A 15,083-nucleotide genomic window follows, 5' to 3' on the forward strand; every position below is an offset into this window, starting at 1 on the left:
AGGTGTTTTGCTCTTTTCGTGACAATCTTTTGATATTTGAACCTCAGATGCCATACAAGCTGAACCTGTTATTGCACAAGAGTGTAAGTATTACACTGTAAAGGTAATTCTGTTCTAAACCATCCTCATTAAAATGCTGCTCCCCCCATGTTGTATTATCTGAGAGGAGAGCAAAAGATTTTATAACCTTCATATCTACACATAACCATGTTTAGGTGTAAATAGACCAATATATAATATTAAACAGTATGTAAGCACCTGGAAAACTCAGTCTAGAATATTTATCAATTGCGTGTGTATCAATCCAAATATATCCGCTTACGTTTTTCTTATTTTGATTTGCGTCATTAGCAATACTCAATTGTACAAGTCGTCTCTCTTGCTTTTCTACATTTTCTGCAACATAACCAGTTCTAACAAATTCAGCCAGGTTGCTAACTTCTCCATCACTGAAGGTGCTCTCGAGCATCACTGGACCAGGCTGCGGTTCTCCACAAGTGCAAGGCAGCTGCAAAAGGATAGGATTGTATTAATGAACAAACTCAGAGCGGAACAATATTCCTATTGCATCTACTAAATACCAACAGCTAAAATACCTGTTACTTTTTTATAAAAGGAATCAAGTATACAATAAAATAGAAGTAATTTACAATCAAGTAAGTAAAAGATGGCTCTTTTTAATTATCAGCAAAATATAACTCTTTACTTCAGAATTAATAAGTGTCAAAGATTCACATTTGTTTTATAAAAAACAGACACAAGAATACAGATCGTCTGCTATAGTGGTAGGTTAATGTATTAGAATGCTTCTTAGAGTGCATGACAGCAGATTTCCATCCTTTGGAACTCTTTTAATACAATCGTATTAGTGTTGAAATGCAGATTATAGTTAATTAATAAACATTGACGTAGTAAAGGCAGTAAATGCTTAAAGGGCACACTATACAAAATTCTCACCCTTTCTCTGAGTTTTCTCATTTTCCTTTCTTGGACTGTGGTCAAGTAGTTCACAGCAGCGTACTCCAGCACAGAGAGAAAGACGAACACAAAACTAACCCACAGGTAAATGTCCACAGCTTTGATATACGACACCCTTGGCATGGAAGCATTGACACCAGTGATGATGGTGGACATGGTTAGAACTGTTGTTATACCTGTATTTACAGGAATAGAGGATGCTTTATAAATAACGTGGCTATTATAAAAAAGACACTGAACTTAAAAAATCAGCACTTAAGTGATGGCTTCACTCTGTTGTCACTGTAATTTGTATCTGCCAAATCTATCATAAACGTCTACTTAATGTCCTTTTCTCATGTCCTGCCTGATGAAAGTTATTATGATATAACAACTTTGTTATAACATTATATAAGTACCGTACTCATACATCAACTAAGTGCCAAAAGTCTCTGGAATATAAAGGATGCTTGCTCATTAGTCATTAAACTTCTCAACCCATGCTGGGGTGGGGTGAGTATTTATAATGGGAGGAAAATACATTATAACCCCACAACATGAACATCTGTAAATTTGACAGCAAACATAAATCATCAGTGCAGTTCACTACCTAATGGAACCCTGGCTGGCACGGCTCGGCGATCGATCCAGAAGGACACCCAGGACAGCATGACCATCAGCGTCGCCGGGAAGTAGGTTTGTAGCAAAAAGAAGAAAACGTGGCGATGCAGCGTAAAATTGATGTACAGACGATTGTACCAACCTATGAGTTGACATGGGCATAAATCTTGGAATTATACAATCATAGAATTAAACTGCACAGAAGGAGGCCAATCGGCCCATCGTGTCTGTGCCGACTCTTTGAAAAGAGTTATTCAAATCAATCCCACTCCCCCGCTCTCTCCCCATAGCTCTGCAAACTTGTCTTCCCCAAATAATGATCTACTTCTCTCTTAAAAGTTGTTATCGAATCGGCTTCCACCACCCTTTCAGGCAATGCATTCCAGATCTGAACAACTCACTTTGTGAAAAAATTTCTCCTCACCTCCCCGCTGTTTCTTTTCACAATATTTTAAATCGGTGTCCTTGGGTTACCGACCCGCCCACCAGTGGAAATAGTTTCTCCTTGTTCACCCTATCGAATTCCCTCATAATTTTGAAAACTTCTATTAAGTCTCCTCTTAACCTTCTCTGCTCCAAGGAGAATAATCCGAGCTTCTCTAACCTCTCCTAATAACTGAAGTCCCTTATTCCTGGTACCATCCTGGTAAATCTCCTTTGCATCCTCTCCAATGCCTTGACATCCTTCCTAAAGTGTGGTGCGCATAATTGAACACAGTACTCTAGCTGAGGCCTAACCAGTGTTTTATAAAGGTTCATCATAACTTCCTGACTTTTGTATTCTATGCCCCTATTTATAAAGTCTAGTATCCCGTATGCTTTATCTACCTGTCCTGTCACCTTCAAAGATTGACTTATATGAACCCTCAGGTCTCTCTGTTCCTTCATCCCCTTTGTCACCTCTTGGCTGGACTATTCAAATGCCCTCCTCGCCGGTTTTCCCTCCATAACCATTCACAAAGTCCAGGTCATCCAAAACTCTGCCGCCCACATTCTTACCTGCACCAAACTCCACTCCCCGATCACCCCAGTCCTTACCAGACTGCACTGGCTGCCTGTCCCAGAGAGGATCGATTTCAAGATCCTCACATTTGTCTTCAAATCCCTCCACTCCTCTGCACCCTCCTACCTCTCTGACCTCTTTTCTCCTCACAACAGTGCCCGCTGCCTTCGCTCCACTGGGTCTGGCCTCCTCCTTGTCCCCCAAATCCTCCACTCCACCATCGGCGGCAGTGCCTTCAGCCACTATGCCCCGAGGCTCTGGAACTCCCTTCCTCACTCCCTTCGCCTCACCCCCTCTCTTCCTATTTTCAGGTCTCGGCTGAAAACCTTTCTTTTTGACCGTACCTTTGGTCACCTTCCTCCCCCTCCCCCTGGCTCGGCCCCGGGATCCGTTACTGTGAAGCGCTCTGAGACACCGTCCAGTGTGGAAGGCGCTATATAAATTAAATCCAAGTCGTTATTGTTAAGATTGTACCCTCTAGCTTTTATTGCCTCTACTCATTCTTTCTCCCAAAATGCAACACTTCTTACCAGTCTGTCTATATCCTCTTGCAGTCTACTGCTATCTTCCTCACTGTTTATTACTTTTCCTAGCTTAGCATCATCTGCAAACTGTAATTGTACTCCCTATACCCAAGTCCAGGTCATTTATATAGATCAAAAACAACAGTGGTCCCAATACCGACCCCTGGGGGACCCCACTGTATACTTCCCTCCAGTCAGAAAAACAACCGTTTACAACCACTCTCTGCTTTCTGTCTCCCAGTCAGTTCTATATCCATGCTGCCACTGTCCCTTTAATACTGTGGGCTTCTATTTTGCTACAAGTCTCTTATGTGGCACTTTATCGAATGCCTTTTGAAAATCCATATAAACTACATCAAATGCACTGCCTTCATCCACCCTCTCTGTTACTTCATCAAAAATCTCTATCAGGTTTGTTAGACATGATTTGCCTTTAACAAATCCGTATTCGCTGTCCTTTATTAACCCATATTTTTCTAAGTGAAAATTTATCTTGTCCGGGATTATAGTCTCTAGAAGTTTCCCCACTGTTGACGTTAGGCAGACTGGCGTGTAGTTCTTGGGTTTATCCTTCTGCCCCTTTTTGTACAAGGGAGTAACATTTGCAACACTCCACTCCTCTGGCACCACCCCGGTGTCCAAGGAGGATTGAAAGATTGTGGCCAGAGCCTCTGTTATTTCCACCCTTACTTCCCTCAGTAACCTAGGATGCATCCCATCCGGACCAGGTGACTTATCTATCTTCAGCACCAACAACCTTTTTAGCATCTCCTCCCGGTTTATTATTTTATCCAATTTCTCTACCCTCTCCTCTGATAATATGGCATTGGCTGCATCCTCTTCTTTTGTGAAGACAGATGCAAAGTACTCTATCAGTACGTCAGCCATGCCCTCTGCCTCCACAAGAAGATTTCCTCTTTGGTCCCTAATTGGACCCACCCTACCTTTGATTAACCTTTTATTCTTTATATGCTTATAAAATACCTTTGGGTTCTCTTTTATGTTACCCACTAATCTTTTCTCAAACAATCTCTTTGCTCCTCTTATTTCCTTTTTCAGTTCTCCTCTATACTTTCTATATTCTATTTGATTAAATGTCAGTGCCATGTTGTATTAATATATTTCTCTTGTATTTTCTAATCAAACATGAATGTTATAAAGGAAGATATTTATAAACTCACATATTTACAGTAAAAGCTCAGACATTACATCAATATAGCTCCATGGATTACGTTTGGTGGGTGGTAGTGGGGTGGGGGGGGGGGGAGCTAATGTCACTGAAGTAGACGATCCCACATAAACTATCTGCTTACTGGTTATCTCTGAGCAGGAGAAACCACAATTTACTGAGCAGACATTCCACTTTGTATTCTTGTGGAGCATGTGAAAATCAATACAAATTCGCTTATTTTCGTGGCATATTTAGGTAATCTTTCTTGACCAACAAAAACGTACAGTACTAAACCATATATAGGATAATTATATATAGCATTCAGAAAGCACTGTAAAACTTACCCTATGTGTCTTATATTTCCAAATGGTAAAATTAAACAGATTTGATTGGAAAAGAGTGGCAGGCTAATAGTGTTCTCACAGCTAAACCATGGAGACATGTCGCAATAAGGTTTATAATGTGAAGGAAGACAGGCCTGGAAATGTTTGGTTGAATGCTGTACAATAAAAGGCACTGAAGTGTAAATGTAGAAAACACAATTTTACCTGTGCTACTGTAAAATGCTAGCTTTGTGGTTGTGTGAAATTCTTGGATCAGGAACTGAGACAAGGATATCTTTTCATCCGTCTTTAATGATTCATTCCCATTCTTCCAATACAGCATAAGGTCGTCATCAGTGTACGCATCTAGATAGAACAATGATGAAATGTGACAAGTTTTTAAGAGGTTTTGATACATAAAGTGAAGTATTTATTGGTAAAATGGCAGCATAGATGAATCTTCAGAATGTAGAGTGTATTTTCTTCAGAGATCCCCTATAAAGAATGTGGTTCAAAACCAAATTCTCATCACCTACATCAGATTTCCTGTCAGGGACACACTTTCGGTCCAGGTCCATGAGGTGCAATGACCAACTAATCTTAAAGATTATTGGCCGGGACAACAGGAGAAATTTCCTTCCTTTCCCAAATTGTGTCATGGGATCTTTAACAATTCACTTGAAAGACAGACAGAATTTTAATATCTTACCCAAAGGGTGAATCAAATGGAATGCTCCTCTAGAACTACAATACAATATCAACTTAGGCTGTGAGTTGAATATCTTAATGTAGGTTTGAAACCAGGTTCTCACTCAGCCCAATATCCAAATTTGTTTTGCAGGATCTTTGAAGTATCCTGTGGAAGCCCATACCTGCCAATACTCCTCGTGGATAAAAGAGGATGATGTGGGACTGAGTCATGATCCAAATTTGTTTCCTCTGTTCCTGTTGGAACGAGCCTACCGTTTGCTCTGTAACTTCCTTGGAAACTGAGAACTTGTCACAGAAAGAATCCCAGTTATAAAGACTCTACCTGAGCACTGTCACATCATGTCACAGTATCAAAGCACAGCATCTCAGCTCAACACTGAAAATATGTTCCATTTATTATTTGACATTTACCACTTTGTTCTTTTAAAGATCTGTAACCTTTCTCAACAGTCCATTCATCTAATTCTGATCCTCTGGTTAATTCAACATTGAGAACTGTTCCATTTTACCCTTTGAAGTAAATGCCAAAGCTGCAGTTAGTAAGGATTTCCGGTGAGTTCAATATGAAGGCAGTTATGAAGAGCTTATCTTAAAATAGTTCTAATAGCAGCATATGACTTACAGCTTTCAATTTCCAGTGAACAGCTCTGTGTGTCAAGAGGATAGCGACTGAAATCCATATTGCACATTGATGTCACTGTAATCCTGCAAACATATCAAACGTGTCAATGCCGCATGAGCTGAAAACACAAATAAAATGTGTCTGAACAAATATATATTTAACATGCTTGCCACTTCAACTCTCCCTCCCACTCGCACTCTGACATCTCCATCCAAGTTCTCCTATGCTGTTCCAATGAAGCACAGCGCAAGCTCAAGGAACAGCACTTAATCTATTTGCTAGGGACCTTACAGCCCTCTGGCCTCAATGTTGAGTTCAACCACTTCAGACCATAAGAACAGCTCCCATCTTCCCATCTCCCATGACAGCTTGCTTTGCCCTTCCCCCTCATCTGTGTCCACATCATCTGGGTCACAGGCACACCTTTTCTCTCTCTGGTCTGACTCTGCTGCCCTCCTATGTTTTGCATCATTAACACCTCTTTAACCCATAATCCTCTGTCCACCACCCCTTTTCTCTTTTGTCTTCCTTGCCCTGCCCATGACTCTGTTAGTCCTTAAAACTTCTCCCTCTCAACATCACCCAGTTCTGACGAAGGATAGTGGACTCAAAACGTTAACCCACTTTCCTTTCTCAATAGATGCTGCCTAACCTGCTGAGTGTTCCAAGTGATCTGTTTTTGTTATATATTTAACATGATGTTTTTGACGAAATTATGTGTAGGTAAAGGAAATGGAGTGAATGTTGTCCATATGGATTTCTGGAAGGCATCTGATAAGCTGCCACACAAGATATTTATTGAAAAAAATAAAGTTTTGGGAGAATGTTGCGGTTTAGATAGAGAGGTTGCTGAGGGTCGGAAATATTTTTTTCTGGTCTTGTAGTTGGTGATGTGCCTCAGAGTCTGTGCTTGGCTCTCTTTTATTTTCCATATATATACATATCTAGCTATCTAAATGATCTGCCCATGGGCATTCGGGACAAGGTGTCTGAATTTGCTGATAGTACCAAATTCAGTGGCATTACAAACTGTGAGGAGGAATGCAGAAGACTATATGGGGTTATAGAACAACAACAAGACTCCATTTATAGAGCGCCTTTCACATCGGGAGGACGTCCCAAGGCACTGGACAGTTGGGTCAGGACATGTTATAGACATGTTAATGGAATCGGCAGATAAATCGCAAATGAAAATCAAAGCAGACAAATGAGAATTCTTCCATTTTAGAAGAAAGAACAAAAACAAATCATGAATGCAAACCTTAGAGGTAGTACAGATCTACAGAAATGTTTTTAGGAACAAGGGGCCATTATAGGAATGCAGTTTTATAACAAAACATTATTGGAATGTAGTTGATTGGTTATAATAAAACCTTTAGCAAAGAAGTGGGGGCCAGGAGATTTTAGGGGAAATGGTATTTTTGCATGCCATGTCCTGTGCCTCAGAACTTTCCTATTAGACTATAAAATACATCTCTAATATCATACTTCCCTCCTCCAAGCCCATCTTTTTCCCCCGAATCCCTCACAAACTCACACTCATCCTCGGACCGTCTCTCCTCTGGCCTTCCACCCATAGTGATCCAGACACAGCCATCAAGCTGCTAAACGATCATTTCTCCTCAATTTTCAATTCCCTTGTCCCCTGGAAACCAGGTCCATCTCCAAGCCTATCCACTCGCCTGCTACAACAGTGACCTCCTCTCCCTCAAATCCCAAACCTGGTTGCTCGAGCACAGATGGCACAAAACCGGTCTCACGGTTCACCGACAATTGTGCCTCAAGCAACTTCATACCTACCGGCGCTCCTTCTCTCAAGCCAAAATCTCTTTCTATTCATAGATCATTCTCAAGGCCAAAGACAACCCCAAAATCATGTTCTCCACTACCCACCACCTTCTCCGGGCCCCCTCTCAAGAACCATCGATCCTCACTTCAAATGCCAAGTGCGAAGAGGTTGTGGACTTCTCTATCTCTAAGATAGATAACATCCACCTGGCTGCTCAACTCCCCCTCCTCTGCCCACTGCTGGCCGACACAATCAATCAATCCCTCTCTTCAGGGTCTGTTCCACTCTCCCTCAAATCCGCTGTCATCATTCCTCTTCTTAAAAAATATACCCTCGATCCCTCCAACCTCACAAATTTCAAACCCATCGCAAACCTGCCCTTCCTGGCCAAAATTTTGGAACGGTCATTGCAAATCAACTTTGCTCACACCTCTCCATCCATTCCCTACTTGAACTCCTCTTGTCCGGTTTTTGACCTGCCAACAGCACAGAGACAGTGCTCGTCGAAGTGACAAATGACGTCCTCTCTCTCTGTGAAAATGGCTCCCTCTGCCTCCTCATTCTCCTCGATCTCTCCGTCACGTTCGACACAGTTGATCATGCCATCCTCCTCCACCACCTCTCCTCCCTCATTCACCTTAGTGGGATTACACTCACATGGTTCAAGTCTTACTTAACAAAACACCAACAATACACCTCAGCAAATGTTTTTTCTTTCCGCCCGGTCATCTGCGGGATACCCTAAGGCTCCATCCTTGGCCTCCCTCTCTTCCTCATCTATATGCTCCCTCTCGGAGATGCTATCTGCAGACATGGGGTTAACTTCCACATGTATGTGGATAACACTCAACTCTACTTTTTGTCCAGCTGCGACTCCCAGTCTGCTGATGTTCTGTCAGCTTGTATGATGGACATCAAGGCTTGGACGAGCGCAAATTTCCTGAATGTCGGCAAGATGGAAGTCTTACTCTTTGGCTCAATCAAATGCAAAAATTATTATTATTATATTGCCTGCTTACCTCAAACTGTACAGTACATTCCCATCAGGATACACACGTAGCATAATGTTATCTGTGGTTGTGTCATGAATGAAAGACCTTTTGGAGTGAACAAAGAACATATCAGGGACCCAGATCTTTTTGACAAGTCTCCCATCGAATGTCATGCTCAGGTTGTTCGAGCTTGGAAACGCGAGCCTCTCATCTTTCCAGTAATGTCTCAGGTATAATGTTATTGTGTAGTCCTGGGAAAATAAATGGCAAAACTAAAGTAAATCAGCATTACATGAAGCTTGTTCCTACCCTAAAAGAAGAATTAAAACTAATTTGTGGTAATTTAGACAAACTGAAAGTTGAATCACCACATTAATCCATCATCCTACTTACTTTTAGAATAAAACCAGTTTACTAAACACTTCAACACATATCCACAAATGAATTCATTGACTTACCATATCCACTTCAGAAATGCTGTCCAGGCTTTCCACCTGGACATCTACACCAACAGGTATTGACGGACCTTTAAAGGGAAACAAAATTGTTGAATCATATAGTACAGTATTTTTTCCTGGTCAATAACAAGCCACTCGGCCCATTAACTCTTCACTGATATTTTTCTGCACAGTAGCTACCTCATCTATTCACTCCCCTGACCGCAGCAGAGCAGATTTATTTTGTATATTTGAAACGTTCTTTTTGAAAGCAGGTTTTGGTCAAAGATAAATTTGTCGCCCTGCTCCATTACCAAACTACCATGGTGCTTGATGTTAATTATGGAATGTAGCACCAATTGCTCCAGATCAGACAAAGACTGCAGTTAATCCAGATGTAACATTGTTGGCACATTCTCCTTCATTAAAGGGGTTTTGTTTTAACGCAGAGATAGATTGCTAATGTGAGGGAAAAACGCAAATTCAGCAACCTAAGAGCATAGCACATAACATTGAACTTACATTCTTTTACATAAGAAAACATCTCAAAGTACCTTTCATGGATACAAAAGTGAAGATAACAATCTACAACTCAGTCTTTTTAGAAACAGATTTAAGGTAACGTGTTTCATTCTCTTTGTTTATAATAGACTTATTTACTTGTCGGGGAATTTTTTTTAAAAGGAATACCATTGTCACTTGGGGAATAGCACAGAAATCATATTATTTTATCCAGGGAACAGATCAGGTGTCAGCCTGGATCAGTCGGTAACACTCCTGCTTCTGAGTCAGAAGGTTGTGGGTTCAAGCCTCACTTTGGGACTTGAATTACCAGATGATTTTGTTTTGGTGGGATTATTACCCACAACTGTTTGTAGGATACTGTTGTGCACAATTGGCTGCCGCATTTCACCCACAAAATACACAGTCAATCCACTTTACAATAAACTATGCAAAGCGCTTTGAAATGTCTCAACGACGTGATAAAGTGCTATATTAAATGCAAGGATTATTATTATTATGTATAAAATCCATCAATTACAGTACGGAATGTGTACATGTTTTTGCTTGACTTCTTGAATGCTGAAATTTCACTGGGCCTAGATTTACACTATTTTCTGAGAATTTCAGAGCATGTCAAATTTGGGAAAATTCTAAATTACAGCCTTAATTTTGAAACTTTTTTATGTGGGTTTTTCCAGATGCAGGGAAATTTCATGACTTATCAAATGCAAGGATTATTATTATTTATTATACATGGAACTCTCAGTCTGATTTTGCTTCTATTCATCATAGTAATAGGTTTCCACATGTGACAGACACCTGGCTACCAAAAAAAATTAGGAAAATTCAAAAGAAATTCACTGATTAAAAAGGAGATTAAAGATTCAAAACCATAGATTTAATTCCCACAGTCTATTTTAACGCAAAATGCAAAATAATAGTGCAATGCACATTCTTTCAATTTAAATAAAAGTACATTTTTTGGGGAAGTATCAATTATTTGAATGACCATCTGCCATTCAGAAAATTAAACAAATGACAGCAAAGTTTAATCCCGGACAGGAGTGAGTGAGATGAAATCGCCATTGTGGTTAGAGATCTAATTAACTGCAGTATGATAGAGAGGGGCTTTGTCTAATCCTAATGACAGTAATGACTCACAAACAAAGAAAGTAGGATCACAAATATACTGAAATGCAAAGCAATGTTATTGCCAAATATATGTTTTAATATTTCCAGGCAAAAATACCTGAAAGATTAATAGCCTTACCTCCTATGTAACTATAACATTTATTGGTAACTTCAAACTCAAGTATAATTTTGTCAAAGAAAGAACTTGCATTTTTACAGCATCTTATCGTGTTAATGTCTCAAAGTTCCTTACTGACCTCTATTGAAGGCAAACCCAACATTTTTGCACAAAGTATGGTCCCACAAATGACCATAAAGTGAATGACCAATTAATCTGGAGGTTTGTTGGGCAGAACACCAGAAGAAACTCTTTTATATTTTCAAATAGTGCCATGCTATCCCCATTGTCCACCAAAACAGATTATCGGACATCAGTTTAACGTTTCATTCACACCTCCAACAACATAGCTCTCCCCCAGTACTGCATAGCAATGTAAGTCACGACGATAAGCTCAGCCTCCAATGTGGGGCTTGAATAATAAAAATAATAATGCTTAGATTTGATATAGTGCCTTTCAGGTCGGGAGCACGTCTCAAAGTGCTTCACAGGATATACTGTAAAGTGCAGTGACTGTGTATTTTTTNATAGGGAAATGCCACAATGATAATCCACAACCTTCCAGCCCAGAAGTGAGAGACTTACCAATTGAGCAATGATAATAGCTCATCAAATGCGAAAAAGACCTTGATGAGGCTCAACTCAGGTTAAGGGGAGATATAATAGAGGTGTTCAAAATTATGAAGGATTTTGATAGAGTAAATAGGGAGAAACTATTTCCACTGGCAGGTGGGTCGGAAACCAGGGCACATAGATTTAAGATAATCAGCAAAAGAACCAGAGGGGAGATGAGAAGAATGTTTTTGACATGACAGTTGTTACAGTCTGGAATGCATTCCTGAAAGGGTAGTGGAAACAAATTCAACAACTTTCAAAAGGGAATTAGATAGGTATTTGAAAAGGAAAAATTTGCAGGAATATGGGGAAACAACAACAACTTGAATTTATATAGTGCCCATCACGCAGGATAGTGTCCCAGAGCGCTTGGCAGTGTCGGAGCACGACTCTACAACAACAACAAGATTCCATTTATAGAGCGCCTTTCACGTCAGGAGGACGTCCCAAGGCGCTGCACAGTTGGGTCATGACCCGAGCAGGGGGGAAATGGTCAGGGTGAGGGGAGGGAAGGGAGGGAGAGAGGAGGGGGGAAATGGTCAAGGTGAGGGGAGGGAAGGGAGGGAGCGAGGAGGAGGAAGAGAGTCGAGAGGGGAGCTGAAGGCACGGTCAAAGAGAAAGGTCTTGAGACCGGCCTTGAAGGAGGAAAGGGAGGAAGCAAGGCGAAGGCACTGGGGATGGAGTTCCAGAGCCTGGGGGCTGAGAGGCTGAAGGCCCGACCACCGATGGTAGGGCGGTTGGGGCGGGGGACGTGGAGCAGACCGGAGCCAGAGGAACGGAGGGTACGGGCAGGTAGGTAGGGGGATAGTAGGTTGGAGAGGTAGGAGGGAGCTGGGGGGAGGGGGATGTGACCGTAGGCACAGTCAAATAGGAAGGTCTTCAGACTTGACCTGAAGATGGGGAAGGAGGGGATAAGCTGGAGGGAAAGCAAAAGAATGATCTAGAGTTTTGGAGGGTAGTGGCTGAAAGCTTGGCCACCAATGGTGGAACGGAGGGCACAAGGGACATGCAGAAGGCGAGTCGAGCGGAGTCGAGCGGAGGCAGCAGGTTGTGAGGTGATCAGGTCGAAGAGGTAGGAAGGTGCCAGGGCATGAAGGGATTTGAAAACAAGTGTGAGGATCTTGAAATCGACCCATTCAGATGGGGAGCCAGTGGAGCTTGGCTGGAACTGGTGTGATGGGAGTACAGAGTTTAGTACAGGTGAGTATGCAGGCAGCGGAATTTTTGATCATTTGGATCCTGTGCATGTTGGGCCAGTAACCAAAGGAGCAGAAAAGGTTCCATTTCACAAAGATCGATGTGGTTTTTCCCTGTAAATATGAGAGTAGGATTCGCTCTCTCTGAATACCTGGAACAGATTAGTGGCTGTTGCTTACTTCAATAGAGGATTATTATGATTTGGCCGAATTGCTTTACTATTATACTATCTGTGTTGTATGTTATATACACAGCTAAGTTATCCTGTACATATTCAAGGAATTAAAATATATAGTCAATTCACTTTACAGTATATTCTGTGAAGCACTTTGAGACATCTTGAAGACTTGATAAGGCGCTATATAAAATGTAAAGATTATAGTTATTATTATTACTATTATTAATTTGAATGTACCGTCACATAAGTGTCCAAAAGGGGAAATAGGGACATATTCATTTTTGATATTGTGTGTTTCTACTCTAAAGAGGTAGATATGAGCAAGTACAACAATAACAACAACAACAATGACAGCAACTTGTATTTATATAGAGCCTCGGAGCAGAGGGCAACCCCCATTCAATGCCACCCATTTTAGCTCAATTCAACTTTGTTTATGGCGCCGGTCTCCTGTTGACCATGCTAACCTGATACATGGTAGACCTGGTTTCTGGTGCTGATTAGCTGGCTTCTGGATCATCAGGTTGCCACTGACTTCACAATAATGCTGTTATGCAGGAAGCATCCCTGTGTGTGTGCACCATGCGCAGGAAGCTCCACTGCACACACACACGGTCACGTTAGCATTGCGGCACTTCCTGCACATAGTGAAGTCTATAAAGTCTTAATTTGGAAGCCTGTTGACTTGATTGGCTTAATCCCTGGCACTGACATCACTAACACGATCACACACAATATACACAATAAGAGGGCAGCAGCGATGGTACCAAACCAGTGTCTGGGAAAGGAAGTGAGAATTGAATACAATAAAATTTACACTTAGATAGCATGTTTCACGCTGGGAGGATGTCCCAAAGTACTTGATAATTCTGGCTGTGCACCGGAGCTGAAGTGGGGTTGGGGGTGGGTGGGGTGAGGTCGGGAAAGATGACTGAAACTCGGTCAAAGAAATATGTTTTGAGACATACTTTGAAAGAGGGGAGGGAGAGAGGGAGAGGGGTAGGATTCAGGATTAAATAGAAGAAAATGTTTTGAAAATATATTTTGCTCAGTATTTTTCCAAAGTTAAGAACTTTGCAACACTTCATGTGTAATCAGCTGATCTGGTTGAATACTGTAATATAAACTATTTAATTCAGCAGGTAATTAAAACAATAATCCATCTTGTAGAATGGATAACAGAATAGAATTTAATAGAATGGATATTCCGCTCCATATTATAAATTCCCCAAATTACAAACAATAGATCTAGATACAGACATCTCTAGGTTCTACCTCCAAATCCAGGTCTCATTGTAAAATCATGATCTTCCACTTTGAGAAGCTGTTCAGATTTTGTCAGTCGAGATTTGGTTCTGTCCAGGCTTCTCTTTGATATGGAACTGTAAGGAAAATAGAATTAAGTTCAAGACAATAGAGTGATTGATCCATGGATGTCAGCAGCTTTGAGTGGCTTAATCTAGAGATTCCTTGACACTGACATTGCTAACAGATGGATACTTTACCCAAATCTACCTAATGCATTTTTGATATAGAGCCTAGACAGAAACTGTATGTAAGCAAGCTATTCAACCATGGCAACATCTCTGCCAAGGCTGACTCTGACCTCATCCAAAGCCCGTACAAAATTGCAAATCCAGTAGAACTACTGCATAGTAATCATAGTATCATAGAAATTTACAGCGCATAGGAGGCCATTTGATCCAAATCCTCAATTTGGTTTATATTGAGACCCAAACCCTCAATCGAGTCTGCACCGTCTCTCAGACCAAGCCATTCTTTCAATCCAACTGGCCCTTCAAGCCTCGCAGAGACAACAATCCTGTCTAATTTTTCCTGGCTAGGAAGAGTATACTTAACCCGCTCCTAGATCAATTACCTCAACACAGATTAGGGATTAGACTTCACAGAAAGAAAAACTAAATAATAATAATCATTCTTGAATTTGATATAGCATCTTATGAATGTCAGAAATGAGTCAATCCTATGTGGTAGTGGTCTTGGTAGTCTGGTTCCTGAGCTAGGAGGGTCTGCAGGACTCCAGGGCACTGCTGATGCAACCCAGTCAGCCAAACTCATTGGCAGGACTTGAACGGGCAGACTGGTCAGATTTGCAGACTTGAAAGAGCAGGAATTCTTCCCACTTAGTTTCTATTTACCCTGCAAGTAAATGCCCTAATGATAGGGTAG

General features: G+C 41.2%; 1 protein-coding gene across 1 annotated transcript; it reads right to left on the minus strand.

The window, feature by feature from the left end:
• Window positions 1-211: 211 nt before the first annotated feature.
• Window positions 212-14,202, minus strand: LOC103186203 (gamma-aminobutyric acid type A receptor subunit rho1). Its single transcript, XM_007905081.2, has 8 exons — window positions 14,169-14,202; window positions 9,172-9,239; window positions 8,741-8,964; window positions 5,933-6,015; window positions 4,825-4,965; window positions 1,568-1,720; window positions 958-1,154; window positions 212-508 (listed from the first exon to the last, which is right to left on the minus strand). The coding sequence occupies exons 1-8, from the start codon at window positions 14,185-14,187 to the stop codon at window positions 212-214; spliced, it is 1,182 nt and encodes a 393-aa protein (XP_007903272.1). The 5' UTR covers window positions 14,188-14,202.
• Between the last annotated feature and the right edge of the window lie 881 nt (window positions 14,203-15,083).

Source organism: Callorhinchus milii, unplaced genomic scaffold (genome assembly GCF_018977255.1).
Source record: "Callorhinchus milii isolate IMCB2004 unplaced genomic scaffold, IMCB_Cmil_1.0 Scaffold3, whole genome shotgun sequence".
Lineage (NCBI taxonomy): Eukaryota > Metazoa > Chordata > Chondrichthyes > Chimaeriformes > Callorhinchidae > Callorhinchus > Callorhinchus milii.

Excerpts from the sequence above, each read along its gene's own strand:
- LOC103186203 (XM_007905081.2), bottom strand. Across the intron at positions 6,016-8,740 it reads AATGTACTGTACAGTTTGAG|GATTACAGTGACATCAATGT; the intron begins GTAAGCAGGCAA and ends ATATGTTTGCAG. Across the intron at positions 1,721-4,824 it reads AGCATTTTACAGTAGCACAG|GTTGGTACAATCGTCTGTAC; the intron begins GTAAAATTGTGT and ends GTCAACTCATAG.